General features: G+C 29.9%; 1 protein-coding gene across 2 annotated transcripts; it reads right to left on the minus strand.

Annotated features, from left to right (window-relative positions):
- Nucleotides 1-1,269: 1,269 nt before the first annotated feature.
- Nucleotides 1,270-8,015, minus strand: LOC114163872 (uncharacterized). Of its 2 annotated transcripts, XM_028048246.2 has the most exons (14): nucleotides 7,372-7,539; nucleotides 6,117-6,181; nucleotides 5,934-6,012; nucleotides 5,772-5,828; nucleotides 5,604-5,659; nucleotides 4,585-4,813; nucleotides 4,269-4,355; nucleotides 4,109-4,183; nucleotides 3,943-4,023; nucleotides 3,304-3,368; nucleotides 3,047-3,230; nucleotides 2,879-2,967; nucleotides 2,648-2,762; nucleotides 1,270-1,615 (listed from the first exon to the last, which is right to left on the minus strand). In XM_028048246.2, coding segments are annotated over exons 2-14 (1,161 nt in total). In that variant the 5' UTR covers nucleotides 6,119-6,181; nucleotides 7,372-7,539; the 3' UTR covers nucleotides 1,270-1,573. The 2 variants fall into 2 exon arrangements, with proteins under 2 accessions (XP_027904047.1, XP_027904046.1); XM_028048245.2 differs by lacking the exon at nucleotides 6,117-6,181 and having other exon boundaries at nucleotides 7,372-8,015.
- Nucleotides 8,016-25,152: the final 17,137 nt, after the last annotated feature.

Below are 25,152 nucleotides of genomic sequence, written 5' to 3' on the forward strand. Positions count from 1 at the left end.
GGGCCAAGTTTGTACTGGCCAATGTCTAGCCAAGTCGATACGAGCTTAAGGTCGAACTAAGTCAATTCAAGTTTAAGGTAAAGCCAATTCAAACTAGACCAAAGGACAAGCTACGTTAGCCCGAACTAAAAGTCGTTCCGAGTCGATCCGAGCTAAAGGTCCAATCAAATCAGTTTGGGCCAAAGGTCTAGTTGAGTTAGTCTGGACAGAAGGTCAAACCAAGTTGGTTTGAGCCAAAAGTTAAGCCGAGTCAACCTAGACTGATGGTCAAGACAAGTCGACCCAAGTTAAGCAAAATTAAACCAGGCTAAAAGTCAAATTAGATCCGATAACACCAAAGTGTAACTAAGTCAAACTAGACCAAATGTCATGTCAAATCAAACCAACCGAAGGTTAAACTATGTCACGTTCGTGCCTATGGTCAATCATAATCAAAATAAAAGTCACATCAAATCAAAACAGCTTTGATAATTGTCATATCAATCAAATATCAAGATACATCTATGACTATAAAGATAGAGACAACTAAACACAAGTCAAAAGTTATGTTAACCCATATGGAAAGAGAAGTTAAGTCAACTTAAATCTAAAATAAAGATAAGTTATCAAAATAATTTTAAAATAGAATTTTCCGAAAAAAATTAAATTACTATAAGAAAATAAAATCTAAAACTTTTCAATTACTCTGTCCAAACAAATTAATAAAAAAAATCAATTTTAAATAATTCAAATATTTCAATTTCTTAAAATACTTTCCATTCAAACAAAAGTATGTATTTTAAATATACTTTCCATTCATGCACAAGTATGGGATTAGGAATTAGAAACTTAAAATTTAGAAAAAAAACGTTAATCAATGTATCCAAGATCCAAATAATTCTCTTATAATAATTATCTAAAGAATTAAAAATATGTTTGAATAATAGATTCAATGAATCAACTAAATCAGATACAAATTGAATTAAATTGTCATTCAATCTAATTGGGTTTCAACTAATTTGTAAAAGATATAAAACTGTAAATGTAGAATGATTATGAAAAAAGTATGTATATGAATCTTATACATACCAGTTCTAATTTAAAATATGAAAAAGAAAAAATGAAAAGCTTGAAAATATCAGTTCAGGACTGACATTTTATCGAATTTCTTACTAGTTCCAAGATCGGTCGGTTTTTAAGGTAAACAGATCAGTATCCAGAACTATTTCTGGTCAAACCAACCATCAAAGATTCTAAAACTATGCTACAGTTAAAAAAGCTGAATCTATGTTTACTACCCTTAGTATCTTACAATTCACTACTTTAGAGTTGGCAATAGCCCCATACCATTAGTCCAGTAGTAACCAAGAAATAAACTCAGAAGGAACCTAGGTTACAATTGAATACATTGGAGATCAAAATAAATTACTGGTCATGAATATCACACCACCTGGACAGTGAAATTTCTGTAACCATACATCTAATAGTACAAGTCACGAATCAAAATTTATAAACTAAACTCAATTTCTGAGAACTACTGTGAGAAAAATATGCAAACTATCGTCTGAGAACTAAAAGGTGTATAAGCACTTCTTCAAGCGTCGCCTTTAAACTTGGCTTCGTATATCTGAGGTTGCTGCAAAATAAAAACGAGTTTGAGATACCCACTAAAAAGAAAGTGATGCAGCAAAACCACAAGTTTGCTATTTGAGAATCAATGTAGGCACACCATTATTACACACAGTTGCACATACAGAGTAGCAGTTGAAGTTAACTTAACCCACTGCGAAAATCATTCTACACAAATGTTCAATGAGGCACAGTGAATTAAGCGCCCATCTCCTAGAAAACTATATACTACCAATAATACCTAACATGCAAGGCAATGTCAATATAATACACATCTCAATCTTTCACACTTCACTTCAAAACTACGTACTTAAGGATTCTCTCATTTAAAAAAACGAGTTTGTCAAGTGTGAGAATGTCAACATTTAATTGTACAAGACTTTATCAACAAAATTTAAAGGTCTAGTTTCTATTGTGTTAGATATCACACATCAACCAGAGATATAATTAAACTATAATGTACAAAAGTATATGTAAATTTCATCTTCGAAACCCATTTTGCAAGTTTAAGTTCACTTTTTAGATAGTATTAGAATTCATCCTAACAAAGGTTATTGGGCATATCATGTCACCCATCATTATTAGTACCTACAAATATTTAGTCTCACTTGATATAAGTCCAGTCCTTTTGAAGTGTATTAGAAATCTTATAAGATGGTTTTGTAAGGTTAGGTTAGACAGTAAAAATGTAATTGGAAATAATCATTTCCCAATTATGAGTGTGGTAATAAGGAATGCACAAATATGCACCACCAATCAGAAAATATATTGTCAAAGGGGTTGGTTCAATTCCCACTACTTTTCAGATCCAAACATTCCCCCATCCAGTTATCCCATGTGATTTGTTTAAGTAACACTAGTACTTATTTTGTAAACTACATTGATATTAATCTCCCAAGTTAAAAAAACTTCATCAGACAATACCCAGTTCACAGACACAAACCCTCCATTCAAGACGGTTAAAATCAGAACATTAAAATTGCAAATCTCAAGAAACAAAGTCAGCGGGTAACTCAAGACAAAGTGGATAAATGCATACCATATAGATAGCAGAAATCATTCTTCCTGCAAACCACCTTGTGTGCATTGCACGTTGAGCAGCACTAGCTGCTTCAACTGTTTCAAACTGCAAATACACAAAACCTGCACTTCTTCTGTAAAAAAGATGTATCAATTATAAAATGGTAACTACACACTGCATATGTGGGAAAATAAGATAAAAGAAAGAATGTATTATTTATGGACAAGTTCTACGTGTTCATAAACTTACTTGTCAACATAAATATGTTTCACCCGTCCATATTTGGAACACTCTTCTTCCACGTCCTCTTTAATGTCTAGATCAAAATCTGGCTCTGTCTGCATCTTGTAATATTTGATATTAGTACTTTTGAGTGAAAAAACAGAGGGTAATTGTAATCAATCAGTAAATCCTCACCTCAGTGTTGGGATCAAACATATTCTTCAACAGTAGACACTCACTGGGGTTTCCAACAGGTTCAATCACCGGGGTAGGCACAATTTGCGTAGGGACAGCTGGTGCTGGTATTACACCTGGATTACCAATAGGCATGATAGCCTGTTGAGCAGGAGTTGACCCATTCCCAACAGGCAGACCAATGCTGCAGTGTTTGAAATCTGTTAAGAAAAGGAATAAGTTCACAGAATATGATAAAAGAAAATATTTAAACAAACCTTGCTGCAATGCCAGAGCGGTCCAGTTTCTGCATAAGCAATGCTCTTGATTGGGCATTTAAAGCCTGTATACAGAAAAATGCATAATATATGAGCAACAAACTCATAACAAAAAACAGACTAAAGTAGCATTTTTGTTTTCTCAACCACCACACCATGTCCCAGAAGCCCGCCCACATAGAAAACCAAAAAAAAAAATGAAGTTTCTGGCCACAAAATAAGTGGGAGCATAAAATACAATTTAAAACTTCAGATTTTGAGCAGGATATACGCCTAGTGAATATGCAAAAACAGGCACAAGTAGCAAAACCTCAATTGGTATTTAATTTGTTTGACATCAACAATTTGTAATGCCTTCTCAATCCATAAGCGCTATTTACTCAGTAAAATAATAAAAATGGTCAACACTCAATTGAAATAAAGCTTCAATCAAGTATCTATCAAATAGTAACAATCTGTGTAAATATTTAAAGCTAAACTTTTAGTTACCAAAGTGCTACTGAAACAAACATAAGTTCTGGTCAAATGAGCAAAAAAAACTGGAAAAAAAAAATCCACCCAAATAAAATTATCATACAATGAGAAATGCCAGTTAAAAAATGCCTATCAATTTTTGCTTTTATTCAACTGAACACTCACCAATCCACCCTCATCGTCATCAAAGTCTGCAGATTTTGCAGTTGTATCTTGATTTCCGACATGATCCGTTACAGATGAAACCTGTGTTTGATGAACAACATTAATTACAAACTCAAGAACAAGCAGTGCGAGAAAAACAAATAGACCCACACGAAAACATGTCTACCTTTATAGTCCTGCCAGCAATTTCCAGCTTTCCATTTAAACTCTGAGCAGCCTTGGCATGCTCAAGATGGGCAAACTGTTCCAGATAATATACAAAAGAGATGAGTAACATCATTATCATTGGAAACAACACTTCTTGAAGTTAAGCATTAGTAACAAACTTGAACAAACCCAAAGCCCTTGCAATGTCCTGTCTCCAAGTCAAGAGGCAGTTGCACAAGCTCCACTGGACCGAATGGCTCAAAAATCTAAAGAAAAAAAGTCAAAAGCTTATAAATGACAAGTTATCAAATTATTTTAATTAATGTCTGACAGCAGACTAGATTGCACTAACCAAGTTTAGCAGTTCCCAGTTCACTTGTTCTTAAGGTTTTATTTAAATAAAATCAGTGTTTGGTTCTCCTCTTTCATATTCCCTACGATGACCGCAAGTAATGAAAATTCATGCCATATTCACCACACAGCAAATTAAAATACCTCTCTCAATTGACTCTCTGTCATGTTGAAGTGAAGATTCCCCACATACAGTTTCCTGTCCACAGCTCCATATGGTCCTACTACCCCAGCAGCTCCACTGGTAGCATTAGATTGGACAAGGTTCTTTTCAGCCTCAGAAGGTTTGACCATTACAGGTTGTCCCAGAAGAAGTTGGCCAGAGAGAGCAATTGCCATTGGCACTGACATTGCATCATAAAACTCAATGTACCTGCAGCCTCATCAAGAACTTACATCAAGTTTTCAGAACTACAAAATACAAAGAGTTCAAACAAAACAAACAAAGCATACAGCAAAGATGTAGGGAAACAAATATTCTAGCGCACGCAACTCAATCTGAGGGTATCTTTTGATGCATCTGACTCGTGAAGTAAATGTTAGCCCGACGTAATAAAAATACCGAACTAAAGCATATATTTTAATCAATAGAGAATAAGATACATGTCAGAACCAAAAACCATGGGGAGCCACTAAGGCGGGGAGGATAGTAACCAGCAAGCAGCAACTCTTCTTTACTTATATATGTGTGTTCAAGCAAATGAAATGCTATGAACGGGACCTACGTAAGGCTGGCCTGTAGAAGAAATAATTTCCATACTTACTGCCACCACCTATCCCCCAAAAAAGTAACAAAATGAATGGAGAAGAAATGTACTTCCATATCAACCTCGTCCAGAAATATGAAATAACCAGTTCAAGAGATATAAACTGAAAAGGCTCAACAACAAACGAAAGAAATCCTCACTGCATGCATATCAGAAATGCAGAGGAAGAAAATTGGTAAAAGGACCAAAAAGGAAACCGGGATTATGTCATCTACCTTGAGTACGCAGCATGAATTGATTAAACATGAGTGCAAGGTATTCCCATCATCCCTCATCATTATCGCATTGCTAGTCCATTTAAGAATACAGTTAAACATGATTCTTGAAAGTTGATATCCTAATACCACAATTGTGCATGCACATGAAGAATAAATTATGCTATAAGAGAGCGCATACCCAACTCCTTTAGATCGTCTTGAGTTCCTATCCATGATTAGACGGACATCCCTTACCTGAAAATAAGGAATACTAGACGTAAATAGAGGAACTATTAAATAGAGCATACAGAAAACCACATCCAGTTGTTCAAAATAACATATGTGTGCAAATTTGAAGTTTACTGACCTTGCCAGCTTTTGAGAAGAATTCATATACATCCCTCTCTGACGCCTTTAAGGGCATCTGTAATCATCACATAGCAGATTGGCACTAATTAGAACGAAATACCAAATCCCAAATAGATCAGGTCTTTTAATATTTATAACAAAAAAGGCTCGATCAATCAACCTGGTATGCAAAAACAGTTCTCTGATCCCTTTCTGGATCTGCCTCGGGCTCTGCTGCCTCTTTCTTGTCCCTAAATCTCCTGCAATTGGAATTGAATTTTAGCATAAGATATGTATAGAGTAGTACATCAAACTTATACCCAATATTTAGATTGTATAATTTGTAGCATAAATCCAAACGTACATTGCTAATATTAGAGTCCCAAACAGCACCTAATCTTGAGAGGGAGTAATGTCTCAATCTCTTAACTGTAGCCATTATTCCAAAGTATATTGTTAATATAACAGTCCAAAGTAGCATTCATTCCTATAACATTCATATATACCAGTGCCCCTGTTCTAGACTTTATTTTCCCCCATAAATTTGTCAAAAATATTTCCAGGTTCTTAACATTTAAAATCAAATTCAACGTCCTAGCTGCATGTGTATCTCATTATTTATCCCCATATTTTCAATCTCAAGTAGCAGGGTGCTGTAGAAAGCAGGTTGCTATTTTAAATACTATATAATACAAACAACATAAATTATACTCCTCGTACAAAAACCAAAACAACCAAAAATTGAAGAAATTGATGATAATAACAAGTTGCTGTTCACGCACACAATCACCATCAACCAAACAAAGTAAAAAATGGGAGATAATAGCGGAATTGATACTAAAAAAATAACATATTAGATAAAACTAGCAGAACGTGAACTAGGAAATATAAAGAAACATGTAATCATGGACAAGGGAAAAGATAGTCCTCTAAAGTGAAAGAAACGTGGGCCAAAACAGAGGTAAGGTTTTGCGGGATAGTAAAGGAAAAAGGGTTTAAAATCTCACTATTTATATGAAGCAAGAAAACCATTGCAAAATGGGGCAGAAATCACAATTGCAACCCAAAAATTCAAACATCATTGTTTCTTGGGTAAAAAGTCTATATCATGGTAGCACCAATAGAACACATGGAAATGGTTGCTATCAAAAATCACACCCGTCTTTGAATCTCATAGCAGCTTAAAACCTCCCCCCTATAGCACACTATTGACTTTGTACCTTAAGAAAAACCCAATATTTACATTAGCAATGATGTAGAAAATTTAAATCTACATCCCGGGTGGAAGGCATCTGACAATAAAACACCTCGCTCACGAATACAAGATTCAGAGAGTAATGAAAAATAAAATAAAATTAGTGCAAAAAAATTGACAAAAACTCTACTTGGTTTCAGAAAAGGTTTGTGTATTCCCTGAAACAAGTACTCTTAATTTCCCTGACGCATCTCATTTTCTTAAAGTAGAGTGACTTGAAAGAGGGGACATGATGTTAATCATACCATCATGGACTACAGAATACCAAATACTATATCTCTTGTGATTTAATTACCCTAATATATAATGTATCCATAAATTAAAATGAGAATTGGCAATGAAGAAGAAAGATTAGAAACACTACCTGGTATCTCTGGTGTCGAAATCCCGTTCTCTTTCCCTTTCTCGCTCAGAACGACTCCTGCTCCTCCGAGACCTCTCCCTCTCTTCCCGTTCTTTGTCCCTTCGGTCTCTATCTCTATCTCTCTCCTTTTCCCTGTCTTTGTCCCTTTCCCTCTCCTTCTCCTTCTCCCCCTTCTCCCTCTTCTCTCTATCTTTGTCTCTGTCCCTCCGATCCCTCTCCTTGTCTCTCTCCTTCTCCCTATCTCTGTCTCTGTCCCTGTCCCTGCTACTTCTCTCGCCATCTCTGTCTCTATCTCTATCTCTGTCTCTGCTACTTCTGTGGCGCTCCCTGTCGCGCTCTTCGCGATCTTTGTCCTTCTTCGAGCCATTCTCGTCGTCGCCCCTTGACCTCTTGCTCCTCCTCTCCTCCGAGGCCTCGTCGATCTCCTCGCGCTTCCGGTAGCTCCTTTCCGTCTCTTTCTTCTTCCTGCTGGAGTCACGGTCATCTTGCTCCTCCACTGTCTTCTCCAAGTAATCGTACTCGTCAAAGTCCATGGCTCCTTTTCCTCCGGCGATTCTCAAATTCTAGGGTTTTGGGTTTTCAGTTATCTGCACTTAGATAGATAGAAAAAGGAAAACAAAGGACCGGTTTGGTTGGCTATTCCGTCTTCCTAATCTATAAAACCCTTTAATACTAACAAGTGAAGACACATAAAATAAAAAATAATAAAATTGTTATTATTGTTGCTATTATAAAATTAAATATAAATCATTTTTATAATTTTACAGCAAATAACTTTTATATATTGTAAATAATTTAAAGAATTTATCATTTAAAAAATTGATAAAATTAATATTTTAATTTTATAAAAAATTATTAAAAAGATAAAATTAAAAAACAATCATGTATCAAAAAGAGAATCTATGTTATATATTGATGTAAATAATTTTTATATTTTTATTGTAAATAATTTAAAAATATTCTTACTAAAGAATAAAATAAATAAAATAATTATTTTAATTTAAAAAAAATAGTTAAAAGATAAAATTAAAAAACAAATATGAACTTAAAAAAAATCTTCTGTAAAACTAATTTCAAGAAACTCTTGATTAAAAAGTAAAATTAATAAAACAATTATTTTAATTTTAAAAAAAATAATATTTATTCATAATTCATAATTCACTATATATATAATTAATCTATTATATTTATTATAAAATAATAATTTATTATCTATTATAATATAAGAAAAAAATTTAGAAAAATTATTATAATAACTATGTATTTTGTTGACAAGTGTCCAAAAAATTATGTAAATATATCTTATACTACATATTTATGATTCAAAATTATAATTCGCACAGAAAAGTATTTTATAGTGACGATAATTTTTTTGTAGTTTATTAAAACTGACGTTATGTTTTTAAAAGATTAAATTTAAATTGTATTTAGGGTCATTTTAAAATTGACGAGAAATTTGTTTTTTAATTCTTCATGTTACCTTAGCTTCTTCATCCTCCCACTTATTTATTTCTCTTTGTTATTTGAGCTTCTTCATCTTCCGGCTTCTTCATTTCTCTTCATCTGAATGTTTCTTTCTCATCATCAATAGAGAGCACATTTTTTAATAGAGACCATATCCTATCCTCTGGATTGAATCATCTTATTAAAGGAGCCATCCTTTTCTTCTCGTTCTTCTTGTGTCTTTCATTGTTGTCTCAGAAAATTTAGTCCTAAGTATTTTCTCTCTTTGTTTTTTTTTCTTTTACTATCGAAAACTCTTTTCTCTCCCATGACCTAATTTTATGTGACTACGACAAGTACAAAAGATCTCTTTCTTTTATATCAATGGAAGTCATATTCTCAACTCTCAATTGAAGCCATCTTCTCTTGTCTTCGCAGCCATTTTCTTCTCCTTTCCATAAGTATTTTTTTCTCTTTGTTTTCTTTCTCTTCTTTGTGTAGGTTATTGAGTTAAACATATTAAGCTACTCTTTCAGAGCTTTTGATATTGTTACAGGGGTAAAAAACAAATTAATTAGTTGCTTCTCGGAAAGAATATAATTATCCTTTTAATTAACAGGATTTGTGGTGCAGTGTTTGCTTTCTTCGTAAAGTAGCATCTAATCAGCTTTATTTGTAGTTCTTAATGTTGTTAAAAAGCTTTTAGATTTCTTATTTGTTTGAGAACAATATGGCAGTAAAAGTTTAACTCATTCATTCTTGAGATTTATAAAGCACAACATTGATCTTAGGCTCTATGGTTTAATTAAACGATCTAAATCTTCTTATGAAAACTAATCTGAAAACTTTAGATTAACAATACACTAATTTAATTGTACAAGATGAGTTTGAAGGTAAGCTTAAAATTTGATAAGTAACATATATGCTTATTTCCTATGTTATATATGAAAGATTACATCATTAATAAAACTCCTTTTGAATAGCAATGTAAAATAATTGTAAGATAACACATTATTGTTGGCACAAATAGCCTAGATGATTTGGTGCTTGAAGATTTGATGAAGACACATGAAGTCATTGCCTTGGAACATGTTGGAACCATGCTTACATTGATGAAGATATGGAGATTTGATATTTTACGTGTTGATCAAGCCTTGTGTACGTGCTCTATATCTGGATTATTCATGGGGAAAACAAGCTTGAAGATTGTAATTCATGTTGTAGACCATTTTGCATTAATTTGATGTATAGGGTTTGAGTTGTGTCTTTTGATTTGTTGAAATGTTTTTCAATAGGTTAAATGGTGTTTTTTCATCTGTTGAATGGGTTTTTAACAAATTAAAATGTTTGTTACAATAGTCTTAACAGGTACGTATTCAATCAGTTGATTTATTTCGTAATCGATTGATTTCACTTAAGTTAACTAAAATCAAGCGATTGATTTGAAAATCAACCTATTGAATTTCGAAACAGTCTAACTATAAAAGTTGTATTTTTCGAAAGAGAACTAAGAAAACCATTTTTTAGCGCAAAAACTTTATGGAATCTGTGGAACTCTCTCTTTCGTGTTCATACAATGTGCAGTTGTTGAAGATTGATCTTAGATCATTCTTGAAGCTTTTGCTTGGTGTTTTGAAGATTGGAGAAAGTGGTTTTGGTAGGCAAGGTTGTTACCACTGAGGTTTGGTCTTTCTCAAGCTTTTAGGTTGTGTCTGGTGATTTTCTAAGTTTGTAAGAGGTGTCTTGTTGTGCTGGTGTGATTCTTGTGTCATTCAAGAGTCATTATGTGGTGTTTTTGCATATTTTAAAAGTGTAGTGTTGTAAACTTTCTAAATCTTTTGAAATAGTTCAAAGGTTAGGCTCGGGTTGCCTTGACCAACTAGATGTAGCTTAGGTTTAAGTGAACTGGTATAAAATTATTGTGCATTGTTCTTGTCTCTATCTCTCCACACTTGTATTGCACTTTAAAGTTTAAAGAATTTTGATTTGAACCATCTTTTTGACATTCTTATGTGATATAGCATAATCTGAAGCTCTGATCATGTTTATATAACTCATAAGAATCAATCTTCTTTGATTTTTCATTTCGTTCCGGGCTTAAATTACAAATTCGCATTTCTGTAATTTTCCAAATATTCCAGTCGACTGTTTTTGTGATTTAATTTGTTGATTCTATCAGTACTATATTTGATCGATTGAAAGTGTCTAGTCCAATAGTGTTTGCATTCATACTTCGTGGTTGATTTGATTCAATTGAAAACTATTTTAGACCTTTAAAAGTCAACATATTTTTTAACTAGCCAATTTAACCTCCCCCTCTTGACATTTCAACCATTTCAATACTTAAAATTACATTTAATTGTTTCTAAGATTGATAGTTGAAAAGGTGTAATTACAAATGTGCATTGCTTAACTGGTATTAGAGAGAAAAGAGAAACAAATATGAATGCAAGAGTAAGATAGAGATATCCAAAGAATATTGTTTAGAACTCTAGACAAGGTGTCGTTAACCACTGGCATATTCTAGATCACCCAAAGTCTCTCCTAAACTAACTTCTAGTTCAATTTGTTGCCTAACAATTCAGAGCTTTGCTTTTTAATAATAGGATCTCATTCTATTTAAACCTTTTAATATACCCTTTTTTATTACTGAATGCCTATCGGTTTAGGTTAAGTACTTAAGTTGCTCCTTATATTATTTCATTATCCATCATTATTTATTTTAATTTTTCAATAGCAAATATTTGATTCCTGTCAGAGGAAGCATAAAACCTCCACCTGGTCAACTTCTTAACTATTTCAGCAACCGTGATTTTTCTCTCTTAAATCTTATGCTTAGTACTTCTCTTCATCACAATATGTTTAGAACATACCAATTATGACACCAATAGCAATCCTTTGCTAGCATCAAATGGAACCCAACTCAACAACAACATTTTCAATTCTAACTTTGAAAATCATTTAGTGAATCTTTGTACTGTTGGATATGTACAATATTTATTTGTAAGAAATATTTAAGAATGTGGTTCATTTCTGCACTTGGCTCATAAAAAGTCAGGGTAAATTTATGAGAAATTTCTTTAAGCTTATTGTAGTTTTCGGTCAAGGATGAAGTTGAAATCCCCAAATTGTTGACACTGCAAAGCCACTTTAACCAAAACCTTTGCTTCTAAAATATAATGTATTCATTTTCTTTCCGACAATCGAGAATTTCTCTAGTCAAAAGATTATGGGATATATCCAAGTAATATAATGTATTCATTTTCCTTCCCAATTTAGAGCATAATATACGGAAAATGGGTCCAAACGAGAAATTGTAAGATGGATCTAAATAGAAGGCATTTGATGATATAAATGGTAGCCCTCCTATAAAATTATTGTGATTCATAAGTATACATTTAGAATTTAGAGTGACATTTGATAAATCAACACTAATTTTGTTCTTGGACAATCTGATTGATTTGACATTGGCTAAAATGCTCCAAAATCTGTTTGCGTTTATGGATGAAATTCCTGAGTAAGAAACATCCAAAGTTTCTACTGTTCTTTATGTGTATAGCCATTCTAGAAAGTTGGACCTAGAATTGTATATCTAAATTCAATTTCATGGAGTTGAAAAGAAAGAATCCAGTTGGGATTCAAATCAAATGAAAAAGTTGAAAGCAAGACAAGTGATTCTAACCAATCTAGAATAGGTTCTGTAAGTCCATTGTCATCCAATCTTAAAGATTTAAGCTTTCGAAGATTTAACAAACTCTTAAGTATTTGGCCCCTCAAACCATTGGTGGTAACTTAACTACATATATTATTATACTGTATTATATATATATACATATATATATATATATATATATATATATATATGTATATATAGTTTAGCCCTCATGTTTAGTTTCATAAGTAGATAAGACTACTCAAAGACATGTGTTTTGTGTTAACTCTGCAAATGCTTATTTTGTTAAGTTTATTAATTTAATATATATGGGTTGATTGTTGAATTGATTTACTCTTTAGTATAGACATTATGAATATTTATTGTATTAAATCAATGCAACAATATCTTACTGTATTAAATCATTGGTCCTTTCAAAAAATAATACTAAGTTTGTGCCAAATTTTGATATTTTTCTTTTAATTTATATTTTCTTAATTTTACTTATATCAAAAAAGCATCAATGCGGTGCACATGATCCAATATGCTTAGTTGTGCTGACCAGGAATGATGCATAAGCATTTTTGTATCTATTAATTTTTTTTATGATATCATATTACATTTCTTGTGTATGTTTTCTCTCCTTCACTTTTTGTAGATCATCTATGTTCCACTATGAAAGAAAGAATACAAAAGATAAATATTAGGGGTGGAAAGATAGGAAAAGATAAATCTATACAAAAGAAAATGGAACTTTATATGGTTTAGTGTGTAAAAACTCTTTATTGTGAAGTTGTTTGATTTGAATTAAAATGAAAATATTGCTTTACCGTTACAAACAAAGTTTGACAAATTTTATAATAGATTATCGAATAGGACAAAAATAATCAATACAAACATTTATTTCAATAGGATGTTATATGAAAACAATAAAAGAAGATGCTAATGAGATGTCTAATGTTAGTTCTATTTAATTGTATATTTTTAATTTTGTCTAATGAGATAATGTACTTTATATAATTCATTAATTTTTTTGTTGCCTATAGAAATCTAATTATATGGTTTATATTATACTAAGTTTTGCTCTACTAGGTGCGTTAGAACAATACTACAACATTAACATATAGATTGAGGTAATGTATGATATAAATTTTGTTGTATATGTAATTTAAATTGTTTTGCATCATCATATATATCTTATTTCTATATTCACTTAATGTTTATAATTCATTGTTTATATTTAGAGATGGATAAATCTTGGATTAAGTTGTCACACAATACACCAGAGTATTTAGTGGGACTAAATAACTTTTTAGATTTTGCCTTTCAATATGCTACCAGTGCGAATACGATAATATGTCCATGTAGTAAATGTGACTTTAGGAAGTGGAGAACTCGAGAAGAAGTATATGACCATTTGCTTTGTAAACCCTTTTCCTCAAGGTTACACATTTTGGTGTCGTCACGGGGAGCCTATATTGGTAAATGGAAATGACACAACAAATACAGAATATGAGGATCCAATGCAAATAATGATAAATGATGCATTTGGATTGTCTGACATGTACACTCATGCAGAGTCATTTACATCATCATTTGAAAATAGAGATGATGTTGAAGGAGGTGTATTAGAATCACAACATGGAGGAAATATTATGGCTCAAGAGTTGTTTGATTTACTTAAAGATGGGGAGCAACCACTCTACGATGGATGCGCAAAGTTTTCAAAATTGTCTTTCTTGGTGAAATTGTATCACATCAAAGTTTTGTGTCGAATTAGCAACAAAGCAATGGACATAATCCTTGAGTTGTTGCACAATGCCTTTAAACATGCAAACGTCCCTTCATCTAATTATGATGTAAAGAAGCTCCTCAACAAGATTGGCCTTCATTACACTAAGATTCATCTTTGTCCTAACGATTGTATGTTATATTGAGGACAAGATGAAGGTAAAAAGGAATGCAAAACATGTAAGATATCAAGATGGAAGCAAAAGGGTTATGAAACTACTAGTCAACACAATTTGATTAATGAGAAGCAACAAAAAAAAATTCCAACAAAAGTTTTACGGTACTTTCCATTGATCCCACGATTTAAAAGGATGTTTATGTCTTCAAAGATATCTAATAGCATGGTTTGGCACATTGAGAATAATGACACTAATGGGTTGATGAGGCACCCTAGAGATTCAAAGGCTTGGAAGACTTTTTGATAGAGGACTATCCCAAGATTCCATACGAACCTTTACAATTTAAAGGACCTATGACAAGGGTAAGGAGCAAGAGATTGAAATATCAAAACTATTCAAGGCTCTTAATGCTGCAAGCAATCTGAAATTCAAAGAATATGAAGATCATGACTTGAAGCACATTTGAAGGATAGTTTTTAGGAAAATTAGTTTATGTTTTTAGACTTTGGATTTCTTCTTAGAAATTAGTTATGTTCTATGTTTTTGGGCTTTGGGTCTTCTTTTATAAATTAGTTTATGTTTTTATGTTTTGGGTTTAGTCCTTCTTGTAGGGTTCTCAGGTTTTCTTAAACTTTTATGCCTATATATAGAGGTACCAAAAACAATGTAGACACTTTTAGTCATATATTGAATTTGATTTCATTAAAGAGAGGATTCTATTTGTTCTTGGCTTAGGCCTTCGGTTCTTATCAAAGATTAACATCTTTGTGGCGAATCTTCACTTGACTTATCAATCAGCTAGATTGTGGCGTCCTCCATCTCTGTCTTATTCCGCGTTCTTCTCTGATTTATTTGTGTCGTGCCTCTTGAGGATTCAAATTCAGAAACGATCATACTCTTTCTTGGATAGGATTGTATCACTTTTGAACTAAAATATCATGATTTTGCTTCGGATCTTTGAGCAATAGTTATAGTATTTGACCATTGGTTCTCATTCCATACAACACTCCTCCATGGATGTGTATGAAGCAAACAAACTTTATTCTCTCAAGCATAATTCCTGGAAAGCGAATGCGAGGTAATGACATTGATGTCTACATGCAGCCACTTATAACAGAGTTGTGGGAAAAAGGTGTTGAAACATATAATGCTTCAAAGAATGAAGTGTCCATTAGCGACTTTCAACCGCCATGAAATATTTTGACATACTGGCACTTTTAACTGCCAGAAAATATTTCGACATACTGGCACTTTCAATCGCCACGAAATATTTTGACTTACTTGCGCTTACAACTGCCATAAAATATTCTGACTTACTAGTATTTGCTAGTGTCGCTAAGTATTTTTTTTTTTAAATTTACTTAACGGCGGTTAAAACAAACTTTAACAATATTAATGTTGATTGTTTTGACAGTTATGATAAATTGACGTTATAATGACTTTATAACATTAAATTCTGTGACAGTTAATTAACTGACGGTAAGGATAATAGTGACGATTCTAACCACCACTAAATAACACGCAAACTTACGTGAAAATTTAAACTTTTAGTAGTGACAATATATATTATTAATCTATTATATTTATTAAAAAATAAAAATTTATAATCTATTGTAATATAAGAAAAATATTTAGGAAAATTATATTATAATGAATGTGTATTTTGCTGATAACCGTCAAAAAATAGTTTTTTAGTTATTATCCATATTTTGTTGACAAACATACAACTAATTATTTTCAATTATTTGATAATGATAAATTTCTTTATTTATATCTATTTTATTGTCACATGGGATTATTTTACTTTCTTAACCACTAATTTTATTTTTAAACTCATTTGTTCTTAAAATGATAATATATTTCTCTACTATATTTTCCATTTTTAATATTATTTCTTTATAATTTTTATTTAGTTGATCATCTAATAAACTATTAAAAAATAACTTATATTTAAAGTATTATCATTTTTTTTATATCACTACTAAAAAAATTCATATTTTCAATTTTGTTTTGAAATTTTTTTCGTTGAAAATACATACAAATTTTATTGTGAAAAAAATCTACAAGAAATTGTTACCAATTTTCTTGCAAAATATTTTGTATAAAACATTTTTCGCAACAAATTTTGTAGGAAATACTTGCAAATTTTATAATTTTGTAGAAAATGATTACAGAAATTACCTGCCAATTAAAATTATAAGAAAAAATGACAGAAAAAAGTCTTTTTTTGCAAATTTTTTTAACAAATTTGCAAGAAAAATTTCATGTAATATGAGAATTTTTAGTAGTGTATTTTTTCATTTTTAAATTTATACTTTGATTATTTCTAATTACTTAATCATTTAATAAAATTAAATTTATAAAAATATCTTTTACTTATATTTTTTAAAATACTGATTTAAGAAATAATATATATATATATATATATATATATATATATATATATATATATCAATAATACACATTTTTTATAAGATCATATAAAAGATTGTCTCTAAAAAATAGTTTACTCTTTTATCCATTTAATTTGTTTTTAAATTAATTTATGGTAAGAATATAAATATATTTTAAATATATCATTTAATATCTAATAAATATATCATTCAATACCTAATAAATTATAAAATTGAAATTATTTTCTTGATCAAGTTAACCCAATACATGCATCTCTTAAAGTTATATAAAAAAATTATTTGATTTTTAAAATAAATAATTTTTTAATATGTCTTTAGACACACTTTAATCTTCATTAAAAAAAATTCTAACATACTTTTAATATATTTAATATTTAAGAATTACTTATATTTAAAATATTAATTTTTGTCTATACTTTTCTTTTCATTTTTAATTTTATTTTTTTAATTTCTAATTACTTGATTATTTAATAAATAATTAAAGATAAATTATATTTAAAGTATTAATTATTTTTTATACTATTTTTTTCAGTTTTAATTTTATCTCTTTGTGAATTTCTGTTTATTTGGTATTTAATAAAGTTAAATTTTGAAAAAGTATATTTTACACTTATATATAAAAAATTATTTCTGAGTTTTTTTTTATTCATTTGAAATTTTTAAATTGGTTTATCGTAAAAATGAAAATATTTTTCAACTCGTAGTTTCTTAAATTTAGAATCTTAAATTTCTAACACCTGATATGTATAAAGTTAAAACTTTTTTGTTAATCAATTTTATCCACGATAGTTTGATTCTTAAAATAAATAAATTGTTAATTCTTTTAATCTATATCCTTATATATATTTTAGTCATTCGTAAAAAAAATCTAATGTATTTTTAAATATGTTTATTATTACAGAATAATTTATACTTAAATTATTAATATTTTTCTTTTATATTATGTTTTTCATTCTCAATTTTATCTTTTATAATTTCTAATTACTTTGTTATTTAATAAATTATTAAAGAATAATTTTTATTTAAAGTATTGATTTTTTTTATACTCTTATTTCCATTTTAATTTTATAGTTTTGTGATTTGTAATTATTTGGCCATTAATAAAACTAATTTAAGGAAAATATGTTTTACTTTTATGTCTTAAAATAATATTATTTAAAAGATAATATATATTTATTAATAATACAAATAAATTACGAGGTCATATAAAAAAAATGTCATATGTAATAATTTTGTAATGATCCAATAAATTTGATTATACTATTTTTTATTTCTACAATTTAGTATTAAAGAGTACCAGTTGTGCTGCAGCGCAACTGGTAGCATCTGCTGGCGTGCCAGAGGTGTTAAAGCTCAGGTCTGGGGTTCGATCCTCCCTGGGAACAACCCACCCAGTATGAATGGACGGAGAAGGGTGAAGGGTTGGGGTGCATCGGGCTGCAGTAACCTGACAGCCTCTGGGGCCCGAGGAGGGGTAGCCAGGGATGTTACAGCCTCTGGGGCCCGAGGAGGGGTAGCCAGCTCCAAGAGCATATCTAAGAAGTGAAAATGAGCTGAGTTTAGAGCTGGGTTGACCAAGATTGGGGCTAAACCCTAGCAGAGCCTCTGTGGGGTAAATGAGAGTGTGAGAGTATTATTTTTGCAAGAATGACATAAGTGAGAGGGGTTTGGCTGCCTTAGGGGCCTTGGACACCCTATCGTCCAACCCTTAGGCCCATAAGATTAGGGGCAACCCTTTAAAAATTAAGGCAGAATAAAAGAGGGTTTTACAATTACAGTCCTTACATAGTCATAGTCTTTAAAAACTACTTGGGTTTATAAAATTTTTTCAAAATACACTTGAAAACAAGTAATTACATCATTTCATATACTTATATGCATACTTCCAAAAATTCCTTTCCTTTAAGGGCCTTCAACCAACTAGTTATTCATATCACCACCTACAGTCCTATATACTCACGCCATGATAACGATCACATCAAAAGATAACATAATAACCAACACACAACGAAGGATAAGCTAATGATAAATTTGAGAAATCAAACAATCAAATAAATTCAAAACAATACTCTTAATCATACACTTTGTAGTTTAGACTACATTCATAGACACAAAACTTCTAGACTCGATTTATCCGAATTTATGCATTGACTCAGATATAAGAAGTTATGCATTTGTCATAAAAGTGGATTGCGGTAAAGCCCCTGGCTCCACTTGGCCTAACCAACACGAATCAATTTCCTCTGAACATGGTAAGTTACTTATGGAATCGCTAGATTATTGGTTCCACCCCTAATCCCACCATAAGAACCTCCTTCAACTCTCACCACCTAGATCAATATACTTTATGAGTTTGTAAACCTAGTAGAGTACATGATATCTTATAACCAACACATAACAAACTACTAGTGAGGATTGCACTTTTTTCCTTAAAAGCACAACTCTTATACAACAAACAATTCAAATAAACTTTTCTCATTCCATTCCACTTATTCTCTTTTATACTTGTAACCTCATCACTTCTCCATAAAACATGATCTCACACTGAGTTCCTCATACCAAAAAAATCATACACAACTTATTTATCATATTCACATATCATATTTCATAATTCCATGTAATAAGCACATTGAAACATCAATGTTCAATAGCAACTAGTAAAACTTCATAAACATAAATACAAATACAAATGTCACACATGATAGAGGGGAAATAAGAGTTCATGTTAAAGGTGAAAACAACAAACAGAAGGTTCCACAAGTAACCTGTGGATATTACTACAACCTGTGGATTTGGCTCTAGTGTGCAAAATTCACATCAGCGTGTTCCACAGGTAACAAGTGGATATTTTCATAACATGGGGATTCAACTATGAGAAACATAATTCAAACAGTGAGTTCCACAGGTAACCAGTGGATATTTCTACAACCTGTGTATTCGGCTACGAGAAGCAAAATTCAAACCATACAAGCAAAAACAACCATACTCATCATACATCAAATTCATCAACATGCATTCATTAATTTCAAAAAATGTTACATGTGATGCCCCGACTACTATATTAAATTATTATTATTTGATAAAAAGAGGAATTTTTTTTTTACAATAAGATTTTTCTTGAGGGGACACTGACAATGACATAACTTCATATCCACACACACACACACACACACACACACACACACATATATATATATATATATATATATATATATATATATATATATATATATATCAATAGTTTACATCTATGTAATTGTTCATGAAATATTATAAAAATATGTATTTGTATAATATTAAGAATTCTACATCAAAATAGAAGATCATCTATATTTTAAATATCTCCTCAAGATATTAATATAAATTATACACGAGTCAATCTTCAGAAGATCCACCAATAATATCTCATACAACTCTCACTAAGCAGATTCCCCTTCTACTCATGCAACAAGTACATATAAAAGAAAAATATGAAAGGAGTGAGGTCTTTATAAGCCTTAAATATCAATCTTAATAAACTCAACAAACAATAATACAGACACTGGGGCCTAGAATTGGACCTACAACCACAAAACTAGATCTCGTTATACCAAACATATGGATCCATATTCCACTTCTGATGATTCATTATGAACATCAAAAGTTACTTTGAGAAGTGATTAGGTAATTGAGTATTTCTCATAAAATATTGGTACAATCATAATTATTTCTTTTTCAAAAATATTACTCATTTATGGGCACATAAAAGAGATATATACTCACTACCTAACCTTGGCAATGCCGAGCAGATATCAGATAGTCCCAAGTTTGGCCTATGAATATCCTAGTCTAGTGCGCTATTCTGAATTATCCAGATATTCATCTACTTGATAAAATTTCCTTAGACCTCACCATGGTCCATACCTTTCATTTCGCAGTGTACCAAACTGTGACTTCCTAAATACAAACTAACTAAATAAAATAATATTTACTTTATTTTTATTTATTTTTAATTATAAAATAATGAAAAAAATAAAAATTAAAGCAAGAACTTTAAATAAATAACTAGATAAGGATTAGAATGTTATAAACAAATATAATAACAAAAATATAAATTAAACAGGACCAGTACGTAACTGGAGATATATTAAATGAAATAAATAAACATGACCAGTGCATAATTGGAGATAAAATAAATAAATAAAAAGGACCAGTTCATAATTGGAGATAAATAAAATAAAATAAATAAATAGGACTAGTGCATAATTGAAGATAAATTAAATAAAATAAATAAACAGGACCAATGCATAACTCGAGATAAATAAATAGGACCCGTGCATAACTAGAGATAAATAAAATAAAATAAATAGACAGAACAAGTGCATAACTGAAGATAAATAAAATAAAATAAAGCTTGAGACCAATTAAATAAATATAATATGATAATAAATGAAAATAAGTTAAATGAAAGTAAATAGAGTAATATATGATTCAAAATAAATAAAAGATTAATATAACACCCATGAATTTATCAAGATTAACGTCACTCCAAATCCTTTGCTCTAAACTTTCTCTCTCTCCTTTCTTTCTCTCCTTTCTTCTTCACATTACTCTTCTCTCATTTCATCATATATGATATATATATATATATATATATATATATATATATATATATATATATATATATATATATATATATATATATATATATATATATATATATATATAAAGCCAAGTCATGCAAGTGTTCATTTTTAATGTTTAAACTACATCATGATAAAATATAAAACATTAGTAATAATAGAAGATTTTCTAACTTTTATTTAAAATAAATAATACATTCTGAGAGCACATGCATAACCACCACCTCACAATCATGAGAATTGATTCTTGATTCAAGAAAAGAGAAGAAGATAAACTTAATCTTTTGAAACGACCTAGCAAAGATGAAGTTTTCCCCCTTTTTAGAGTAGGGTTGAAGAAGGGGATGTGCTCTCCTCCTCTAGGATGTTGTTGTGCCAGATGAGACAAGGGATAAGAGAGAAAGTGAAAAAAAAGTTGGGTGATATGAGATTTATAAATTTTATTTTACAAAAAGTTATGAATAAAAAATTTATTTATCATGTTATATTAAATTATTATATAAATGTTCTTATTGTTGAATATTCTTCATATTTTTATTATAGAAAAGTTAAATTGATTTTATTTAATAAAAAACTAGCATGAATCATATATATATATATATATATATATATAATTTCCTATAAGATTTTAAATAATTATATTTGTAACAAAATAAGTTAAAATATTATACTTAATATTTTATTTAAAAGGTTTAAAATATATTTTTATAATTAAAAAAAATCATACTTCTTAATATCATAAATTTTGTTTTATATTCATTGGATTTGTTTTTTACTACTTCTGACTTCAAGTTGTGCTTGTGACTTTAATAAGACCGAAACAAAAAGTAAAAGCTAAGACATTATTGTCTTAAAATATATTACTAATGTATTTATATTGTCATTAGATAAGTCTAGAAATATATATTATGTGTATGTGTATAATGATTAGACGAGTCTAACAACAAACAATAGATGAGTATAATGAAATATATTAGATAAAAATAACTTATATTTAAAGTATTAATTATTTTTCTATGTTGCTCTTGTTGCTCCAATGGCTTAAAGAATCAAAGTGTCTCACAATTTTTTACAATGTCCAAAGTAAATGATGGTACAAGTATGTTATAGTTAGTGTAAGGTTATGTTGTGTTTTGGCTAGATATAATTGTGTTTAGATGTGTTGTAAGTCAAGCTAGAATGTCCTTAAAATCGATCTAATTACAACATAATCAATTAAGAGTAGTTATGACACGCAATAAGTCATTTTAAATGCAAAACTATCATAATAATCGATTAGATAAAATTTGGAAGAAACATTGATTTCATAATCAATTTAATCAATTAAGAATAGAATACAAAGGATTAAATCATTGATGCTTGAAAAATTAGTTTTTCCTGTGTTAATTGATTAAATCATTAAACTAATCAATTAATTTGTTTTTTTTTTTTCATTTTATGGGTTTAAAACATGAATGCTTTTAATCCATTAGGTCACTGATGTAATTAATTAAACCAGCAAAAGGCTTATCTTTTTAGAATTAAAAATGAACATAATTTATCGATTAACCCACTTATTTAATCAATTAAATACTCAGAAAATGGTTTTCTCTTTAAAACTGTCTTTCTTTTTATTTTACAAAATAAGTTTTCAGATTAAAAATTACAAGAGAATGAAATTATAGAGTTCTTGCTGCTAGGGGTGAGCAAAATAAGCGAGTCCGACCGAAATCAATCAATTCGAATTTCTATTTTCTCATTCTCAATATTCCAAAATCACTTAGAAGATGACAGACACTTCATGTTGTAAGAGAAATTTATTAAAACTTAATAGTTAAAATATCATTGTTCTATAATATTTTAACAATTGAACTCTTTAACCCTAGTTGCCAATCCCTTTTCTCTAGTTCTTCTGCCTATTATCTTTCCATTTTTTCTGTAACTCCCCTTTCTTCTTTGAATTTGCTCACTCCTCGTGCTCATTGAAGGTATTGTGCTTTCCCATCATATAAAAGGTGTTGTCTTTTTCCGACGAGGTATGGATTGTGTTCGCATGGTGCAACTTTGCTATACAAATTTGCGTACAGAAGCTTGATCTGCGTAGTCACACTGATTATGTCAAGGCTTGGAGTATAGGTTGCACTATTGTGGTGAAGATGCTTTCACCTATCTAGTTGTTGTTTCTCTTCTTTTATTGTTCTTTCTCTTTCTCTAGTTAGCCATTCAAATAACTAGTCATCCACTCGCAATAAATCGTTCTAATACTACCCGAAATCGACTAACTCAAAGCGTTAAATGCTCGGGTAAGAATTTGAAATGATAAATTTGGATTTTGCTGGATTGGTCATGTTGGACCCGAATCCGGCCCAACTTGACAATTGCTTAGCCCTACTTGTTGCACTATTGGTGTTCTTCAAAGAATTAATCAAGATCAATTGATAGTAAGAAGTTCTTTCTTGGCTATAGCTGAATTTGTAATATCTTCACAAATTAGGTGATTTATTTCCTTTGTATCTTTTGTATAATCCTTTCTTTTGTATTGTTTTTACCTTGTTAGTGACATATAAGGGTAATTGTGTGTAGCATTACCTATGTTTGTAATTCTTAAAGTGCATTTCAAGTTCTTTTGTATATATAGAGTGCAGGTTATGTAGGTGAATCTTATAATCATAACTCTTTATATTTTAGTGACACTTTTTAGCTAAGGCGGCTAGAAATAAACTGAATGTAGATTCTTGTGAATCAAACCAGTATAAAAATATGTTTCTTATGCTTTTTCTTTCATTTTCAAATCTATATCTTCAAAATCGATTACGTTTTTTAGTTGCACATCATTCAGACACTTTATCAATTGATTAAGAAAGTATTTATCTTCAATACTATTTTAAAATTGGTAAAAGAAATCTTCAAAACATAACCAATTCAACCTCCCCCTCCCTCCCCTCTCTTGGTTGAAGAAATTAGGCATTAGAATTTTAACATTCTATCCTTTTATGATTTCTAATTACTTGATCTTTTAATAAAATAAAATTTAGAAAAACATATTTTATTCTTAATTATTAAAATATTATTATTTAAAAAATACTACATATTGATAATACAAATTGTTTACATTGCCATATAAAAAATTTATTATGTAAAAAATTTATCTTACAAAAAATTGTCAAAATAAAAATTAAATTTATCTTTTTTTATATTAAATTATAATATAAATATTCTTATTCTTGATAAAAAAATTATATATTTGTAATAAAAAATAACTTCTTAATATTAAAAATTTTGTTTTATATTATTTGAAATTCCATTTTCCTATTTTCAACTTGAAAATGTAGAGTTTTTAGTAAAATTCAAACAAAAGGTAAAACTATCAAACCAACTATTTTAAAATATATTATTAATGTATTTATATTCTCATTAGTTGAATCCAGAAATATATATTAAACATATATTGACTAGACAAATTTAGCAATACACCGAATATAACTAAAAATATTATTTAGTCTAAAAATATACACATTAAACGAGATTGATATACCGGATTAAACGAGATTGATATACTGATCGATCTTACTAAATTTAATCTGATCAACAAAATGGATTGAATTTACATTTAATTCAATTTAAATTGGATTAAAAAATTCAAATAGAATTAATTTAGTTAAGATGGATATGGATTACGGTCTATTTTATTGGATCTAGATTAAATCTAGACTAGATTTTGAAAAACTAAATTCATGTCCATTAAGCAATAAAGTGGACAA

Source organism: Vigna unguiculata, chromosome 9 (assembly GCF_037176805.1).
Source record: "Vigna unguiculata cultivar grain cowpea cultivar isolate G323 ecotype 2 chromosome 9, ASM3717680v1, whole genome shotgun sequence".
NCBI lineage: Eukaryota > Viridiplantae > Streptophyta > Magnoliopsida > Fabales > Fabaceae > Vigna > Vigna unguiculata.

Coding starts and splice junctions, on each gene's coding strand:
- LOC114163872 (XM_028048245.2), bottom strand. CDS start 7,904: ATGGACTTTGACGAGTACGATTACTTGGAGAAGACAGTGGAGGAGCAA. Junction 5,660..5,771: donor TCTTCTCAAAAGCTGGCAAG/GTCAGTAAACTT, acceptor CCTTATTTTCAG/GTAAGGGATGTCCGTCTAAT. Junction 4,184..4,268: donor AGGGCTTTGGGTTTGTTCAA/GTTTGTTACTAA, acceptor TATCTGGAACAG/TTTGCCCATCTTGAGCATGC.